We start from the raw sequence: 17,349 nt of genomic DNA on the forward strand, positions 1-17,349 counted from the left end.
GAAACAAGACTTTTTTATATGTGTTAAAAAAGTTATAAATCAATTATAATTTCCTTGTTCTTTGCTAATATTTATATCCATCATCTATAAATATTCTATTTCTCTGACAACTCAAATCGTAATTTAATATCGGTTTAATTATTATCAAATCGGCCCTGCATAGCCAGTTGATTGAGGCGCTAGACTCGTAATTCTAGGGTATCGGGCTCGAATCCCCGTCGCACAAAACATGGGGGCGTTATAATGTGACGGTCAGTCCCACTTTTCGTAGGTAAAAGAGTAGCCCAAGAGTTGGCGGTGGGTGGTGATGACTAGCTGCCTTCCCTCTAGTCTTGCACTGCTAAATTAAGAACGGCTAGCAAAGATAGCCCTCGCGTAGCTTTTTGCGAAATTCAAAAAACAAACAAACAATCCTTATAACAAAGCCACATTAGGCTATCTGCTGAGTCCACCGAGAGAAATCGAACTCCTGATTTTAGCGTTGTAAATCCGTAGACTTATCGATGAACCAGCGGGGTACTTGTATATCTATCTATCTGAACAACAAATCTTTTCTTACAGTTTATATTTCTGCCTATTCATGTAGCGTATTTAATATTGTTTTTCTAGTCAGAATGTCATTTGGTGTAATTCATCCGTCCAGTATTCCACTAAAATCACAACTTTACTAGATAATATTTAACAGTTTAATCAATAATTGACATTATTAATCTCATCTATTCATTTTTTTCATGTAGTGTACATTATTTCTTCTAACTATTTTCGTAAGAAACAAAGTAAGAATTTTCATTCCCTTTATACTCTGCATATCTCTTTTCTTCCATTCCCAACACTGCCAATATTTTTTCTTTCTATAATGACCTCATGAATATCTTCTCTATAAATACAAAACTACTGTGAATCAATGAATATCGTTACATTATATAGAACTAATTATCATTTGTTTGTTTGTTTTCAATTTCGCGCAAAGTTACACGAGGGCTATCTGCGCTAGACGTCCTTAATTTTGCAGTATAAGACTAGAGAAAAGGCAGCTAGTCATCACCACTCACTGCCAACTGTAGGGCTACTCTTTTATCAACGAATAGTGGGATTGACCGTTACATTATAACGCCCCTACGGCTGAAAGGGCGAGCATGTTTGGTGTGACGAGGATTCAACCCCGCGACCCTCAGATTAGGAGTCGAGTGCCTTAACCACCTGACCATGCCTGGCCTGAACAAATTATTATTAACCACCGATAACCTGTTTCAAACAAAGTGGTAATAACTAATAAAACAAAACCTCACACTATTCTTTTGTTTTTACAGATCATGAAAATGATTTATTTTTTATGATAAAACTTAGTGCATTTACAATTTATTCTGTTAATGTTTGTTTTACAGTTTAATAATTAAAACTCTTAAATCGATACATAATAACACAGAAGATTTTCTTCACAGATTGGCGCATGGACAGCTGGAGTTTTGGAAATAAAGGATATTGTTTGGCCCGGAGACTCTCCTGTTCCTCCTAAAGGTGTTCCAGAAAAATTCAATTTAAAGATCACTTTCATGGAAGAGCCACCATATGTGAATCTTGTTCCACCAGACAATGAGACAGGAGAATGTAAAACAGATCGTGCTGTCCCCTGTCGTGTGGCTCCCGAATCAGAGCTTTCTGGGTAATTATTTGTGATAACTGTACTTTATAAAATGTCCTCAAACGGCTAATTAAAACTATATAATTATATGTTAGTATTTTATAAGACCGTTTTTTTTTCTATGAGTATCTTAACTTTATTAGATTAAACCACTAACGATAGAGTTATCGACACGTTTGCCTAATTTTGGAATACTAAAAGATGGTTAACAAATCGTACCTAACTTGGTTGAGCGCCTTATCCACATAGTCATGCCGAGATTTGTCAGGCCAGAGCTCTAAATGACTTCTGGAGACAACTCCAGTCTCCACTAACCGTTACTGGAACTTTGCTTCTCACCATGTCACCACCAGTCTCCATTATTTATTCGATTTGTGCATGTGCAGAATTTCGTGACATTCAATTTGCAATCTGTGTATCCATTGTAGATGCGATTACGAAAAAGATTTTTGACAGCTCTTTTGAAGAAAAATCCATCTATCAAACCAAAAGATATTGTGGTACTCGAAAGTGGGTTTGGTGCTGACAAGGACAGTAGTAGTAGCTTTCCTCCAGATCAGAAAGTAGAAGGTATCCAACCTCAAACACACAAAGAAAGGGGACATAATTTGTTTTAACAATCGAAAGAGAATTAATCAATTCGTGTGTCTGTTTGATAAGGTCGTCTGGTCCCTCCAAAACCCTGTGTCTCTTTGTCTGCTTATAACTTCTAATCGATATAAGTTATTATTATATGAACTGCATATCTTAATACAGTAGATTTCGGACTTCTCAACGGTGTGCACAAAATAACCAAGAAACAAATACTGATTTTATTCCTTGTACTGCCACCTAAAAATACCACTCGCGTCTGGTTGGCAGAAATGTCCTTTGCGAAATACACATTTTACAAAATATCGAACAATTCCTAAAAGTAGAAAGTAATAACGTATGTGTGTTTTTCCTCACCTCTACCTTGTAAGAATAATAATAGTGGTTATCTCACAAATTATGGCTTAGTGTATAGAGAGGAATATATAAGTTATTTCAAGTTGAAAGCATGATACATTTTCCATTTATAATGTTTATGACTGGACTTGAACTTAAGTATAATACCAAAATTTTCGTTTTAGTTTTAATAACAACATTATAACTTCATTGTATATTTAAAATTAAAAATCGTTAAGTGTTTCTAGCATATAATTCTTGAAATGATTTTCAAAACTTTATAAATGCAGGAAAATTATTTTGACCACAAATTGACAGAAATTGTAACACACTTGTAATAAGATTAATATAACTAGTTTTACTTACATATTAGTAAGTAAAGTTTGATTTACACTTTTAAATATTCCGTTAAATTTTTTGACCTGTTATGATTCCGTGTTCAAAAAAGAATAACATTTCTATTGTTTCAGAGGGAACTGTCCCTTTGTAGCATAGCCGTGAATCGTCGAGCTTGTAACACCAATAAATGAGTTTAGATATCCATGTTTCGTACATCACAGTTAGCTCATTGTGTAGCTTTGTGCTAAACTACAAACCAGTGAAGGAGTAAGAACATTTTGTAAGAATTTAACCTGGCTGCCAGTGATCCAATAATTCAATTAAAATATTTTTGTAACCTTTCTTCTGGTTTTCATTTTCAACCAAACATGCTTTTAACACAACAAGCCTATCGGTAAAAGACTTAAGTTTGGTTATTCGAAGTTTAATCCATCATATTTTATGTTTCTTAGTTCACTTTACTTATATTCTTACCTTAAATACGGCCCGGCATGGCCTAGCGCGTAAGGCGTGCGACTCGTAATCCGAGGGTAGCGGGTTCGCGCCCGCGTCGCGCTAAACATGCTCGCCCTCCCAGCCGTGGGGGTGTATAATGTGACGGTCAATCCCACTATTCGTTGGTAAAGAGTAGCCCAAGAGTTGGCGGTGGGTGGTGATGACTAGCTGTCTTCCCTCTAGTCTTACACTGCTAAATTAGGGATGGCTAGCACAGATAGCCCTCGAGTAGCTTTGTGCGAAATTTCCAAACAAACAATACCTTAAATACTTCATCTGTTTACCACAAATTATATATTCTAGTGACATATAATAGTTCTTTATATCAAGCAGACGCTTCTAATTATTATCCTTTATTTTCTGTCCTTCCTACACTACTTCATTATTACATAATCTTGAGGGTTTTTTTCGATAATTCACCTCACTAATTTTCTGAGTGTCACTTGTTATCTCCTTAACAATAATTTTACTGATCACAATAAAATTTACTAATATATTTCAACTTTATATTTTACTTTTCTATTCGAATAACTTATCTTCCGTGTTGTTGTTGTTTTTACTTCTAGTGAGTTCCAATCTTGGGGCTGTCACACTTAATCCACGTATTTTGTTTTACTTATCCAGCACAACCAATTTATTACAAACCCAAACATTTAACTCACTTGGTTTCCCATATTATTTTTGATGTTCTATTCTCATTTTATTTTTTTATTTATTGATTAATCTATCTTTAGGATAAATAAATAATATATTCCAGTGCACTCCTCCTTATCTTTCGATTCACACAACTAATTCCATTGACTGATTCACTTCCATTTAAAACTTTTATGAGGTTTACTCCAATAATCTGGCTTCGTATTTTATTGAATATAGCTAATTTGCCTGATATATTCCCAGTATTGTATTGCAATAAAAGTGTTAATACCCACACCAGCCGTACTGAGATACATTTTTATTTCAAGTAGGTTACTCGTCATCAAGAATGTACTGCAATTAGTTTTACTCAATTAATCCACATAACTAGTTCACTAATCTTGTTTGTTTATTTGTAGTTGAGTACAAACATACACAATGAATCATCTGTGTTCTGCCCATCGCGGGTATCGAAACCAGGTTTCTAGCGTTGTAAGTTCCCACTGGGCGCTTCACTAATCTATCTACTGTATTTCCGTGGTTCTCTATCCATTTCTTCATCATAAGTTAGTTCCACTGTCCCTGAACCTAAGCCTGTTATTAGGTAGAGTTTTTTCGTTGGTTTGTGTAATGATTTATAAATTTAATTATATTATTGTTTCCTTATTTAAATTTAGTGAAGCTCTCAATTTACTGTTTGGTTTAATAAGTTGTTTTTTAACTTACTTTCATCAGAAATGTATAATTATGTTATTATTACAATTTAGTGGTATTTCTATCAGTATCTTACTGTCTTATCTCAAAAAAGTGCACTCAAACAAAAAGATTTTTGGAAAAAACAAATGTTAAAATTTAAGACCTGAAAACAAATTGTCCTGCTCTTAACTGTAGTTAAGCAATTTCGAAAATATCTCGTAGTGAGTTTTTATGTTAACTGCGACTTATTATTTCTAACTCAATTTTACATTTCACTGAAAACTACTGAATTGATTTACTCATTGACTTATTATGTAAAATTTGCATCGTTAATTTTGCTCCAAATGTTATTCCGCACTGTTTAGTTGTCTAATTAGTCTACATTTCGCCGTTCTTTCTACAAGTAGCTTTTTAATACTTCACTGGCATTTTCCTAAAATTAATCAAACATAGTCGACCTGGCATGACCAGGTGGTTAAGGCACTCTACTCGTATTCCGAGGGTCGCGGATTCAAATTCCCGTCATACAAAACATGTTCGCTCTTTCAGCCGTGGGGGTGTTATAATATGACGGTTAATCACACTATTCTTTGGTAGAAGAGAGTAACCCAAGTGTTAGCGGTGGATGGTGGTGACAAGCTGCCTTCCCTCTAGCCTTACACTACTCAATTAGGAACGGCTACCGCAGATAGCCCACCTGTAGCTTTGCGCGAAATTCAAGACAAACCAAAGACAGTCTATAGCACTAATACATACGCTATTTTGATTATCTTTTGTCTCTTTCACAAGTCGGTATCCACCTTTTATTAACCATTGCTTGTCATCGTTCATCTACTTTTAGTTTGTTGTCTAGAAAACAAATTTTAGCAACAACTTTTACTTCAAATAATTTTATTTGCTGATATATTTCTGTCTTTATATTACGCATGTCCTATACCACTAATATATCATCTTTGTTTTTCTCTCATCATTATCTTTAATCCAACTTTTATATTACTGAGTATTTATTACACTTATCCAGTTATTCTTTCATTCAAATACTTTATTCAACTTATCTGTCTTACTACATGTATATGTCCACTAAACTTTCATTTCAAATAATTTATTATTTTCTTTTTAATCACACACGTTGTTTAATTGAGTTATATGTAGTTTCAAGACCAATCATTAATTTACAGTTACACTCCATAAATTCGGGCCATGCATGGCCAGGTAGCTAAAGCGCGCGACTCTTAATCTGAGGGTGGTGGGTTCGAATCCTCGTCACAACAAACATGTTTGTCCTTTCAACCATAGGGGCATTATGATTTACAGTCAATCCCACTATTCATTTTTAAAAGTGTAGCTCAAGAGGTGGTGATGACTTGCTGCCATCTTCCTAGTCTTACACTGCTAAATTAGGGACGGCTAACGCAGATTGCCCTCGTATAGCTTTGCAAGAAGTTAAAATCAAACAAACACAATAAACTCCAGTTACTTAGATCTTCCTGTTACCTCAGGATATTTACTTCCCTAACTCACACTTTTCTTTATTTCACAATGTCTAATTTGTTTTTTCTTTCAATTAATCAAAGTTTACGCCATTACTAATACCCCACTATTTCCTACATATATTCTACTATACTAATTTACTTATTTATTACATTTCAAACACGTAATGCACACATCACTGACCAATTACTTATCTTTTTATACAAACGGTTTACCCTAACAATCCGGGACCACCTTTCGTTACACGTGTTCTACTTCACTAATCGCTGTGTAAGCCACTGATCTATATCACAGTAAATTATTATATTCCAAATAGCATTATGTACCTCAAACAGCTGACTTTAATGATTTAAATAGTTTACCACGTGTAGCTTATCAAATATATCAGGAGTCTGCATTATCCCCAACGGAACATACCCATTCGTTGGGTCTTCGCTTCCTACCCGTAAATTTATGTGACGTTAAAAAGGTTAATGTTCCTCACATGGTGTGTTTCATTGCTTAAACTTTCCATTGTACTTTTCGATAGTAGCTTCGTTTGTTACTCTGTTCTCCACCTCCTACTCTTCAACTAGTGCTGCAGGTTCTATAATAAACAGTAAGTTACTACCTGCTATACCACTATCCCACTGTCTAGTCTCTACAGTCTATATCGAGTACGTTTATTTCCATCCAACCGTTGCCCAGTCTTTTAAGCTGTTTAACATAAACAGCTCACGGTAAATTGTGGAATTTAAAACTCCTCTGACGATTCACAGACAACCCAGCTATGTTCGTAGCTACCCTAAGACACCCGATCGTTGTTTGTTTGTAGTTTTGGTTTGGTTTGTTTTGAATTTCGCGCAAAGCTACACAAGGGCTACCTGCCGTCCCTAATTTAACAATGTAAGACTAGAGGGAAGGCAGCTAGTCATCACCACCCATTGCCAACTCTTGGGCTACTCTTTTACCAAGGAATAATCTGAAGGTCACAGATTCAAATTCCCATAACACCAAACATGCTCGCCCTTTCAGCTGTGGGGGCGTTATAACGTGACGGTCAATATCTCTATTCGTTGGTAAAAGAGTAGGCGTTGGGTGGTGATAACTAGCTGCCTTCCCTGTAGTCTTACACTGAAAAATTAAGGACGACTAGCTCAAATAGCCCTCGAGTAACTTTGCATAAAATTCGAAAACAAGCAACAAAATAAAACATATTGTTTCATATTAAAACTTATCTTTTAACCTCACACATTCCTCCCTTGTTCTGATAGTTCAAAACCTGAAATAAATATGTATTCAATTATATATCATTTACTGACCGTTTTGTAATTACTTCAACTGCGGTCAATAATCCTTTAACTGTGTTAATTTGAATTTCAGAGTCACATAAAAATGTGTTAATTTAGATTTCAGAGTCACATAAAAACTGTGTTAATTTGGATTTCAGAGTCACATAAAAACTGTGTTAATTTGGATTTCAGAGTCATATAAAAACTGTGTTAATTTTAATTTCAAAGTCACATAAAAATGTGTTAATTTGGATTTCAGAGTCACATAAAAACTGTGTTAATTTGGATTTCAGAGTCACATAAAAACTGTATTAATTTGGATTTCAGAGTCAATCTTACTCTGGGTATGCGAAACCCCAATTTCATCTTTGTTATATTGTTCAGAAAAAAACGCATATGAGTAATAATTATCATATCACTTATCGACCTAATAAGTTTGAAAAAATATAAGAATTTTTTTCAAGACGTCCACATAAAACTGTGTTAATTTGGATTTCAGAGTCACTAAAACTGTGTTAATTTGGATTTCAGAGTCACATAAAACTGTGTTAATTTGGATTTCAGAGTGTCACATAAAACTGTGTTAATTTGGATTTTAGAGTCACATAAAACTGTGTTAATTTGATTTCAGAGTCACATAAAATGTGTTAATTTGGTGTCACATAAAATTTGGATTTCAGAGTCACATAAAATGTGTTAATTTGGATTTCAGAGTCATATAAAAACTGTTTTAATTTGGAATTTTAGAGTCACATAAAAATGTGTTAATTTGGATTTCAGAGTCACATAAAAACTGTGTTAATTTGGATTTCAGAGTCACATAAAAACTGTGTTAATTTGGATTTTAGAGTCACATAAAAATGTGTTAATTTGGATTTCAGAGTCAATCTTACTCTGGCTATGCGAAACCCCAAATACTATATGTGTTGTTCCGGCTTCTGTATTGATCTTCTTCAGAAGTTTGCTGTTGACTTAGGATTTACTTATGATCTATATCGTGTAGAAGACGGAATATGGGGGGTTTTAGAGGTAAGTGACTATTGTTTTGGCGAAAACTAAACCTATAAGAAGTGTTTGTAATTGGTTTTATTACAGTATAAAATATGAGAGTTGGAGGTTGTTTCAACTCAGCAAAGGGTAATTGTAAATTTATTACCTGAATTATTAAATCTGAAAAAAATCACAATGATTAATCCCTTCGCTGCAGTTTATTAAAGCGGGGTAAAAACAACAAATGTAAATGTCTCCCGATAAAATCAGGGGCTCGATTCCCGTCGATGGATACAGCAGATAGCCTGATGCTGCTTTATTATAAGAAAAAAACACTCAACGAAGTGCAAGTACTTTTTATACAAAATTAAGTATATTATTTTTCAGTGTTAGATAAATATTAACGTCTAATTAAAATAATTCGATGAAAATATATGATGATGACTTAAGCAACATAAAAGATAAAAAATGAAATATATTTTCCTTCGAAACGTCGTAATTATCCTTTAATGAACAAATATTATAATCAATGTCGCTATGCCAAAGAAACAGTAGAAATTTCAAACCTTTTCAATAGCGAATACAGAAAATCCGGCATATATTCTCACCACTTATTCTGATAACGGTGTTTCATAATTTGCTGAATGCGAAATTAGGGTTTGGTTTCGTTTTTGTTTTGTTTTTTTCAAATCATATAAATCACTGTATACTATTAACATAAGTAACAGTCTATCAATTTTCAATTTTATGTTTTTCGGAGTGTGGGAATCCAAACTATCGCATATTTTCAATGGATGTATTACACTGCAGTATTATTTCACATATCATATTTGAAATGAATTCATTAAAAAAAATTGTATTTAATGGAAAAACGTAGTTAACTTTAGTGGATTCTTTTCAAATTTAATACACTGATAGCCCTTTATAATATTATATTATGTGTTAAATTTGTTCTAAATATGAGTCACATGAGCAAAGTATTCAACAAAAACCGCTTAATTCTTACCAAACATTTTGCGCATACCTAAGCAAAAATTCACGTGAGTTATCGTGTTCACTATATCTTCACCTAAAAGTAAAGTTCGAAACCTTGGAAATTTTGTCATTCATGTTAAAGAGAGCCTGAGCTAAAGCAGCAAAACTATAGAGTGAAAGCCCATACAAATACAACAAAAAATCATACAGGTGGACGGTTATTATTCATAGCCAACCTTTGAGTAACATTTGCTAAATTTTATGAAATTATCCTAATCAAAGGGCGTTTAACCTCACAATTAACATAAATGATGATGCCTGATACGGTTGTACCGACTACATGGAGTGATGACAAAAAACTGTTAATCTAGATTCCACGGTGTTATTATAAAGAAAGTTATTAAATAACACGGTTTTGGAGAGAAAAACTACTACAATGTGTTTTAAAGAACCTGGTTTGTTTTATAAAGTATACATCTTTTACGAATAAAAGGGTTTGGTGATCCTAAAACTAATGTTAGTTGCTATCGAGTGTCATATTTTTACTTCTTGTGGCTTGTTGGTGTGTATTGACGACAATTATGATATTTAATGAAAAACAAGTCAGGTGTGAAAAAAGATACAACTAAAAAAAGGATTCAGTGTGCGACTTAAAGGAATGAATTCGAAACTGACAACTAAATTAGTAATTACAATTATATCAGTGATGAAACTTTTCCATAAACTTGTAGAATTGATAATAATTTTCCAGTAAATATTTATTCATTAGCTAGCTAGGCCTCTTTTTTTTATTTAACTTGAAACATGATGATAGGCAAAACAAAATACGCAGCCACGCTAACTACTGAATGAATATTTGTTGTGTTTTTAATCAGAGATGGTTAAAATTTATGTTCCTCTTTAGTACCTTTTAATGTTATTTTTAAATACATATATTCCAATTAAAAATCAAAATGATTTTGTGATTTTTCATCAAATCATATAAAGAAAAATTAGTTTTCTTTTGTATAAATATCTTATATAAAAAATTTCAACAGTTATTAAGTAGATTAAAAATTAATGGGTGTAAAATGGCCATCTACGTTAAATAAAACCATATAAAATCACATTCTTTGCGGTTGCAAGATCCAACTTGAATCAGCATCCAGCCCACAAACTCATTATCAGGCACATGTTACATTTTAAGTCGTGAATCAGAAACGATTAATTGATAAATCAATTTGAAAATGAAATTTCCATTTCAGTTTGTCATGGTCCTCCGATGTTTCTATTCTCTGAAGTCTCCTTGTCCCATAAATATAAATACCATGATTTAATATATTCTCGAGTAAAGGGACAAGGAAATGGACGATAAGGAGTTTGTTGTTTATGGATTATTATAAGATTTATAAATTATTCAAGTTTTTGATGACATATTAGAATGGATCATGGAACGGACTAATAGCAGAAATTTTAGAAGAGCGAGCAGATGCTGTTGTGACAAGTTTCAAGATGAATTCCGAACGTCAAACAGTGCTGGACTTTACAGTTCCCTTCATGGAAACCGGAATAACTCTTATCGTAGCTAAACGAACTGGGATTATTTCACCAAAGGCATTTCTTGGTGAGAATTATACACTTAATACCTTTTTACCATTGTTATTTCTATGATATATTGTATCATTTTCCCATAAAAAAGCAAAAAGTATTGATCATGCCTCCTGGTATTTTTACTGCAAAATTTTATCATCTAAATATTTGGTCAATTGAAGAAAAAAATAACAAAATGTGAATTTAAAAAAATTGCCTTCTAACACGTATAAATATTCAATTCCCCCCCCAAATAAAAATGTAAATACATAATAATAAGACTAGTTGAAGTACCGTAAGGTAAACACATATTACGCTTATCTAATTTCACGTTACGTAGTCTACTGCTTTAGATATATTTCTATAGGATCATTTTATTTCATTGTCACCAGAAACTTACCGTCAAATAGTATGTTTTATTAAACAATGGATTATTAATTTCCCGGACACGATGCAATGTATTGCAAGTCCATAACGACCATGGGCTTCTATTGCCTTAGTGACTGTGGTTGCATCTCAAAATCTAAAGCAAGAGAAGTTCATAATACATCGAATTCTATAAATTTCGCTGAAATTAGGTGTTTTCTATCCTAATGCTGAACTGATATGTTTTCTAATAGAAATAAAGTATAGAAATTATGCACACATTAATATTTCTGCGTTTTTCAGAACCCTTTGACACGCTATCCTGGCTACTCATCCTGTTGGTTAGTATCCAGGTTGCTGCCTTTGCCATCTTTCTGTTCGAATGGCTAAGTCCATTTGGATATGATATGAAAATGTCACCTCCGAGAGGTAATGTTTTGTTAAGTTATTTCTTAAAACTGTCTAAAAAAATAATTAAACACGTGGAGATGTGTCTTCCTTTAAGATTAATACTACCTAATTCATTTTATTTGTTAATCCATAATGAAGTGATCACAGACACAATATTGTAAATGTTGTTGAGCTATTTGTTTGTAAGAAAAATAAAAAATGAGTCATGTCACGTCACTAAATTTAGCGAATGCATTTTGTTTGAAATTTTTTGTATCATAGATTTTTACTTAATATTCTATTGAGTAAACATTACTGTCCAAATTGACAACAAACCCAAGTTTTACTAAATTTATAGTTTACTTTTCCATTACTGTGTTGATTAGCCACTTTTTTACTGTATTAACAACAAGAAATCAGCATGGTTTAAACTAAAACAAATTGACAATAAGAGATCCCCGGATTGTTTCATTATGATCTTCGTATTTTTAATAGTGTCCACATAATCGTCAACAAAGTTTATCACTCTTACTTTTTAAAGGAATCCCAGTCACAGCTGTTCTTCATACCACTATGAATGAATATTTGTTGTGTTTTTAATCAGGGATGATTAAGTGTTACCTTCCTCTTAAGTACCTTTTAATGCTATTTTTAGAAACATATATTACTATTAAAAACTCAAGCGATTTTCCAATTTTTCATCAAATCATATAAAGAAAAATTAGTTTTCTTTTGTAAAAACGTTTTATACCAGAAATTACAACAGTTATTAAGTGCATTAAAAATAATAGGTGTACGACGACCATCTACATTAAATAAAACCATATAAAATCACATTCTTCACGGTTGTAAGATCCAACTTGAATCCATCTTGTTTCCAGCAGGTTGATCTGTGGAGACAACTCATGCATGGACAAATGTTTCATGTGGTTTTTTTCTCTACATTTTATCCTACTCTAAGCACAAAATAGTAGAAACTACAGCATATGTTTCCACTTACTTTGAAGTTATACCTTCATTTTGCTCTTTATATGAGTATTTTTTATTCAGAATGATCATAAACTTCCACATTACAATTTTATAATGCTCATCGCACGTGCGGTTGGAGATAGTAATATTCTACTTACTATCAAAATAGCTGAGTAAGTGGGACAAGATCTAATAACTGTTGTTCTATACACCCTTTTTTAATAAATGTTTGGAGAGAGTTTGACTGGGCAATGAAAACCTTTATTATAAATATATAACGTTTTAACAAGATCATGTCATTGTCGGGTACAAGTAGTTTACAGTGACACATTATATATTTAGCATGAAACGAAGAGGTCACAGGACCAGAGATTGCTTCACAACCCAGTAAAGTTATTTTGGTACCCTGAAATGCTAGCTCAGGATGGAGCTGTTTGGTTAAATTAATATAGCTTTCTTTATCCTGCGTTTATTGTTATTTTAATTGTTTGTTTTTGGAATTTCGCTCAAAGCTGCACGAGGACAACCTGCGCCATCCAACTCTAAACTAGTCAACTCGTGGACTACTCTTTTACCAAAGTATAATGGGATTGACCATGACATTATAACGACTGAAAGGGATAGCATGTTTGGTACGACAGGGATTCGAACCTGTAACCTTCAGATTGCTAGTCGAGCGCCCTAACCACCTGGCCATAATTATTAATATGTAATATCATTGTTCCATATTATGCATATATTCAAGTGTCTCTGTACACTATTTGAACTCGACACACAAACTTGTCGAAACGTTGTACATTAATGATAAAATTTTCTTCATTATCCAGTCAAGTTGTCTCCAATCGTTTATATTCCAAATCTTGGGATTCTGGTCATCAAATTTAAGTCCTGTTTAATACCTTTTTCTTTTATTCAGACACAAATAGATGATTTCTAGTGGTAAATACATCACTTTTTTTATTATTGCTATTGAGAGATAACTCATGACAAATGTCTTTGAATATCTGGTTTAAAAAAATGGTATTTAATAACGATACCCATCATAGATGGGCTACACCTAAACCCGGAGATATTTCTGCTCATACCCATCGTTCTGCTAATGAAAGATGATATAAATGCATCTCGCCTCCATGAGACTCAATAAATCGCCCAAAAAAATAACGCAATCAATTTTCTTTGAACGTGCAAACAAACTGAGTATTATATAAATATATGATCAGGTGGTATAATAAAGTGGCCAGGCAACATATCACATTTTTCTGTATCTATTTAAGCATTATATGTACATGTATAGGATCAGGTATAGAGAATTGGGCATAAAACTGCTATTTAATAGCATGCTGTTAATAGAATTACACCTATAGTAAAAAAAAATGCATGAGTATATTTTGTCCGATTAATAAAGTAACGCTACAAAGACATCATCCGCATAAACTATAAATTAGTGCTATAAAAGATCTCTCTGTATATTCTGAAAGCATTCTTCATTATAAAAAGTTGTTTCACATGAATGTCATCTATTTCCTTCACCTAGAAACAAATACGTCAATGAGGCTATGTAACTACAAAGAAACAATTAAAGCAAGTGTACAACATTTCCTCAAACAACATCTCTGAAACCTACACAAAATTACTAAATGATGACAGACCTGGCATGGCCTGGTGGTTAGGCTGTTCCAATCGCAATCTGAGGGTCACATGTTGAAGTATCCTTCATAGAGAATGCTCACGGTTTCAGCCGTGGAAGAATTATAATGTGGCGGTCAATCCCACTATTCGTTAGTAAAAGAGTAGCCCAAGAATTGGTGGCGGATGGTATTGACTAACTGCTTTCTAAATTAGGAACGGCTAGCTCAGATAGCACTCGTGTAGTTTGGCGCAAAATTCAAAACAAACACTGAAACCAAACTAACTGATGAAAGTATATTATATAAATTATATTGTTCCTCTAATGTTTCGTTGTTCTTGAAGAGAAAAATAATTAAAAATAAGGTTTACTTTTTAGCTTTACGTGTTATAAGAACTCAAATTTACCGTTGAACCACCAGGAACATATATACATATACAACTCAAAATAATCATCAAAACCATAAATAGACGGACATTAACAGTTAAGAGACCATCTTTCAATAATACAATTAACCCTAAAATAATATCTATATTATACAGAAATAAAATAAACCAACATGTAATATAACGCAAGATCAAGCTAGTTTCTGGCTCTCTTAACGATAATGACTGAGAACTTAAACCTACCTGAAAGTTTTACAGTGAACTTAAGCCTGCTATGACATCCAACTCGGAACCTATAGATGGCGGGATCAGAAACCATCGCAGAACACGCTCGCCTTTCTAACCTTGAAGAAGTAATAATGTAGCATTCAATCCTATTAAATATTGGTAAAACAGTTACCCAATTATTAGTGGTAAGTGTTGTTAACTAGCTGTCTTCCCTCTACTCTTATCACTTCACAATTAGGGACGGCTAATGCAGTCACTGTACGAATAATTTTGCGTAAAATTCAACACACACACAACCAAAATGTGAGCTTAAAGGTGTTAACATGCCCTTCCATAACATATAATATCTTTATAAGAAGGGGTTCTTGATGACTCAGCGGTAACTCTAATGACTTATAACACTAAAAATCGGGTTTTAATACCCGCGTTTTGCAGAATCGAGATGACCCATTGTGTAGCTGTTCTCTTAACAACAAACAAACAAACGATTAGAAAGGTGTAATTGTTGGTTCTTGCTGTTTTTGAGAACATGAAAAAGTATACATTATGTTATTAAAATCTATTACTCTTATAAACCAGTATTTGATGTAGAATTATGAAGTGGATGCAAATAGATCAAACAAAATAGAATCAAAGTGAATAATTTTTTCTTTGCGTCGACTACTTATCCACATATGAATATTGATTTATATTTCATACTTATATATTTTACGATGCAATTTTAACAGTATATTTTAATGGCATATGATCTGAACTTAACATTCATTTAAGAAAGGTAAATGTATATATATATATATATATATGTATATATATTACGTTTTCATCAAAATAGTTTATTAGAATTCAAAAATTTTGTACTGTGCTTTTCAATCACTTACTGAGTTTTTATAACTTATTACTTCTTATGTTTTCCCAAATGTTCACCAGTAAGTCACCAGTAGATTGACGGATTTGCAACACTAGAATTCGGAGTTCGATTCCTCGTAGTGAACAGATAACCTATTCTGTAGCTTGCGCTGAAACAAACTCACAAGCTTCCAAAATAATAGACTTGAATTCAGACAGAGACTCATCATCAATTATATACGAATACCAGCGTAAAGGCCTGTCAAAAATGACGGAAACCACTGGGAACTAAACTTGTTCCGTGTATAACTGACAATACATAAAATAAATAAATAAATGAAACATAACGTATCCTTTCACAAGAACATGCTGCATATTGTTCCTGAATCCACAACATATAACTGAGCAAACATTCCACATATTGGTGCCTTTGTAAAAAAGATTATAACATACGATGACCATGTGATTACAAACACACCTGTTCTTTTGAGGGCAAGCCGTTCTCTTCCATTCATATAACTGATGTCGTCAGTTTGTTTTAACTGAAGTCTTTCGTAATAATTCCCAAGCATAAATTTACGCTAATTTTTAATTATTTTTAACAACCGTTGATAGGGTACGAATGCACTTCCGTGTATACTATCACGGGGTTCTTCCCGGCTTTTCTATTCGGATCCTACATAGCTAGAAGTCTTAATGAAGTGGATGATATGGTGTTACACACATAGAGCCATGCCTGATATAATTCTGAAAACTCTATCCTTTAACACGCTTTTATACGGCAGAAAAAGTGTTGAAATGTAGGAGAGGAGCTTTTTATGCCTATGTTAATGATTAAATACAACTAAAATGGAAATTGTTACTCAAAAGAGGAAGTGTTATAGGAGAAAAAGTGGAATTGAACTTGTTTACCTCACAATATTCGGAGAAATCAAGCGTGGCTGACCGACACTTGGCTTTTATATATATTAACGTATGTTTCTGCTTAGGTTTTTCTTACGTTAATCGGTATAAAAGGGCTTAGTTTATAAAACATTTATTGATTTATTACATGACTAAACATTAAAGTTGTATATCAAATACATGGTTTTAGGACGTTTGATTACTGATCTGTAAAAAAGATATAATAGGGAAGATTATATTCATATTTCGTAATTTTAAATAAAACCAAGAATTAATTTTGACGCACTAATCTATGAAAACGACGTATCTTGAAACATCAAGTGGCCAGAAACACAGTGGTTAAATGTTAACCAAAGTAACATAAATGACAAGCATATAGTTTGAAGTATAAGTAAATGATTAAGATAAATATAGATGTAACGAATTATGTAATCAATGTCTCTTTGGGGAGTTAATTACAGAAGATGATTCTTTGTTAGCAGAACATGAACCAAAGGCCCTCACGCTAACCACTAAACAATAGCTGGCCTTGAAATAATATAATAAAATATTTGAAAAAGTATAACGGCCACATTTTATCAAATATTTGTGTTTAAATAGCAATGT

General features: G+C 33.0%; 1 protein-coding gene across 1 annotated transcript in view; it reads left to right on the top strand.

The window, feature by feature from the left end:
- Positions 1 to 17,349, top strand: part of LOC143238675 (glutamate receptor ionotropic, NMDA 2B-like) — a 200,358-nt gene that overhangs the window by 143,202 nt on the left and 39,807 nt on the right. Inside the window, exons 7-10 of the mRNA XM_076479103.1 lie at positions 1,443 to 1,663; positions 8,376 to 8,523; positions 10,879 to 11,062; positions 11,698 to 11,823. Of these exons, the coding sequence (XP_076335218.1) occupies positions 1,443 to 1,663; positions 8,376 to 8,523; positions 10,879 to 11,062; positions 11,698 to 11,823 (679 nt within the window). The remainder of the gene's footprint in view (positions 1 to 1,442; positions 1,664 to 8,375; positions 8,524 to 10,878; positions 11,063 to 11,697; positions 11,824 to 17,349) is intronic.

The sequence above is a fragment of the Tachypleus tridentatus genome, chromosome 13, assembly GCF_004210375.1.
Source record: "Tachypleus tridentatus isolate NWPU-2018 chromosome 13, ASM421037v1, whole genome shotgun sequence".
Lineage (NCBI taxonomy): Eukaryota > Metazoa > Arthropoda > Merostomata > Xiphosura > Limulidae > Tachypleus > Tachypleus tridentatus.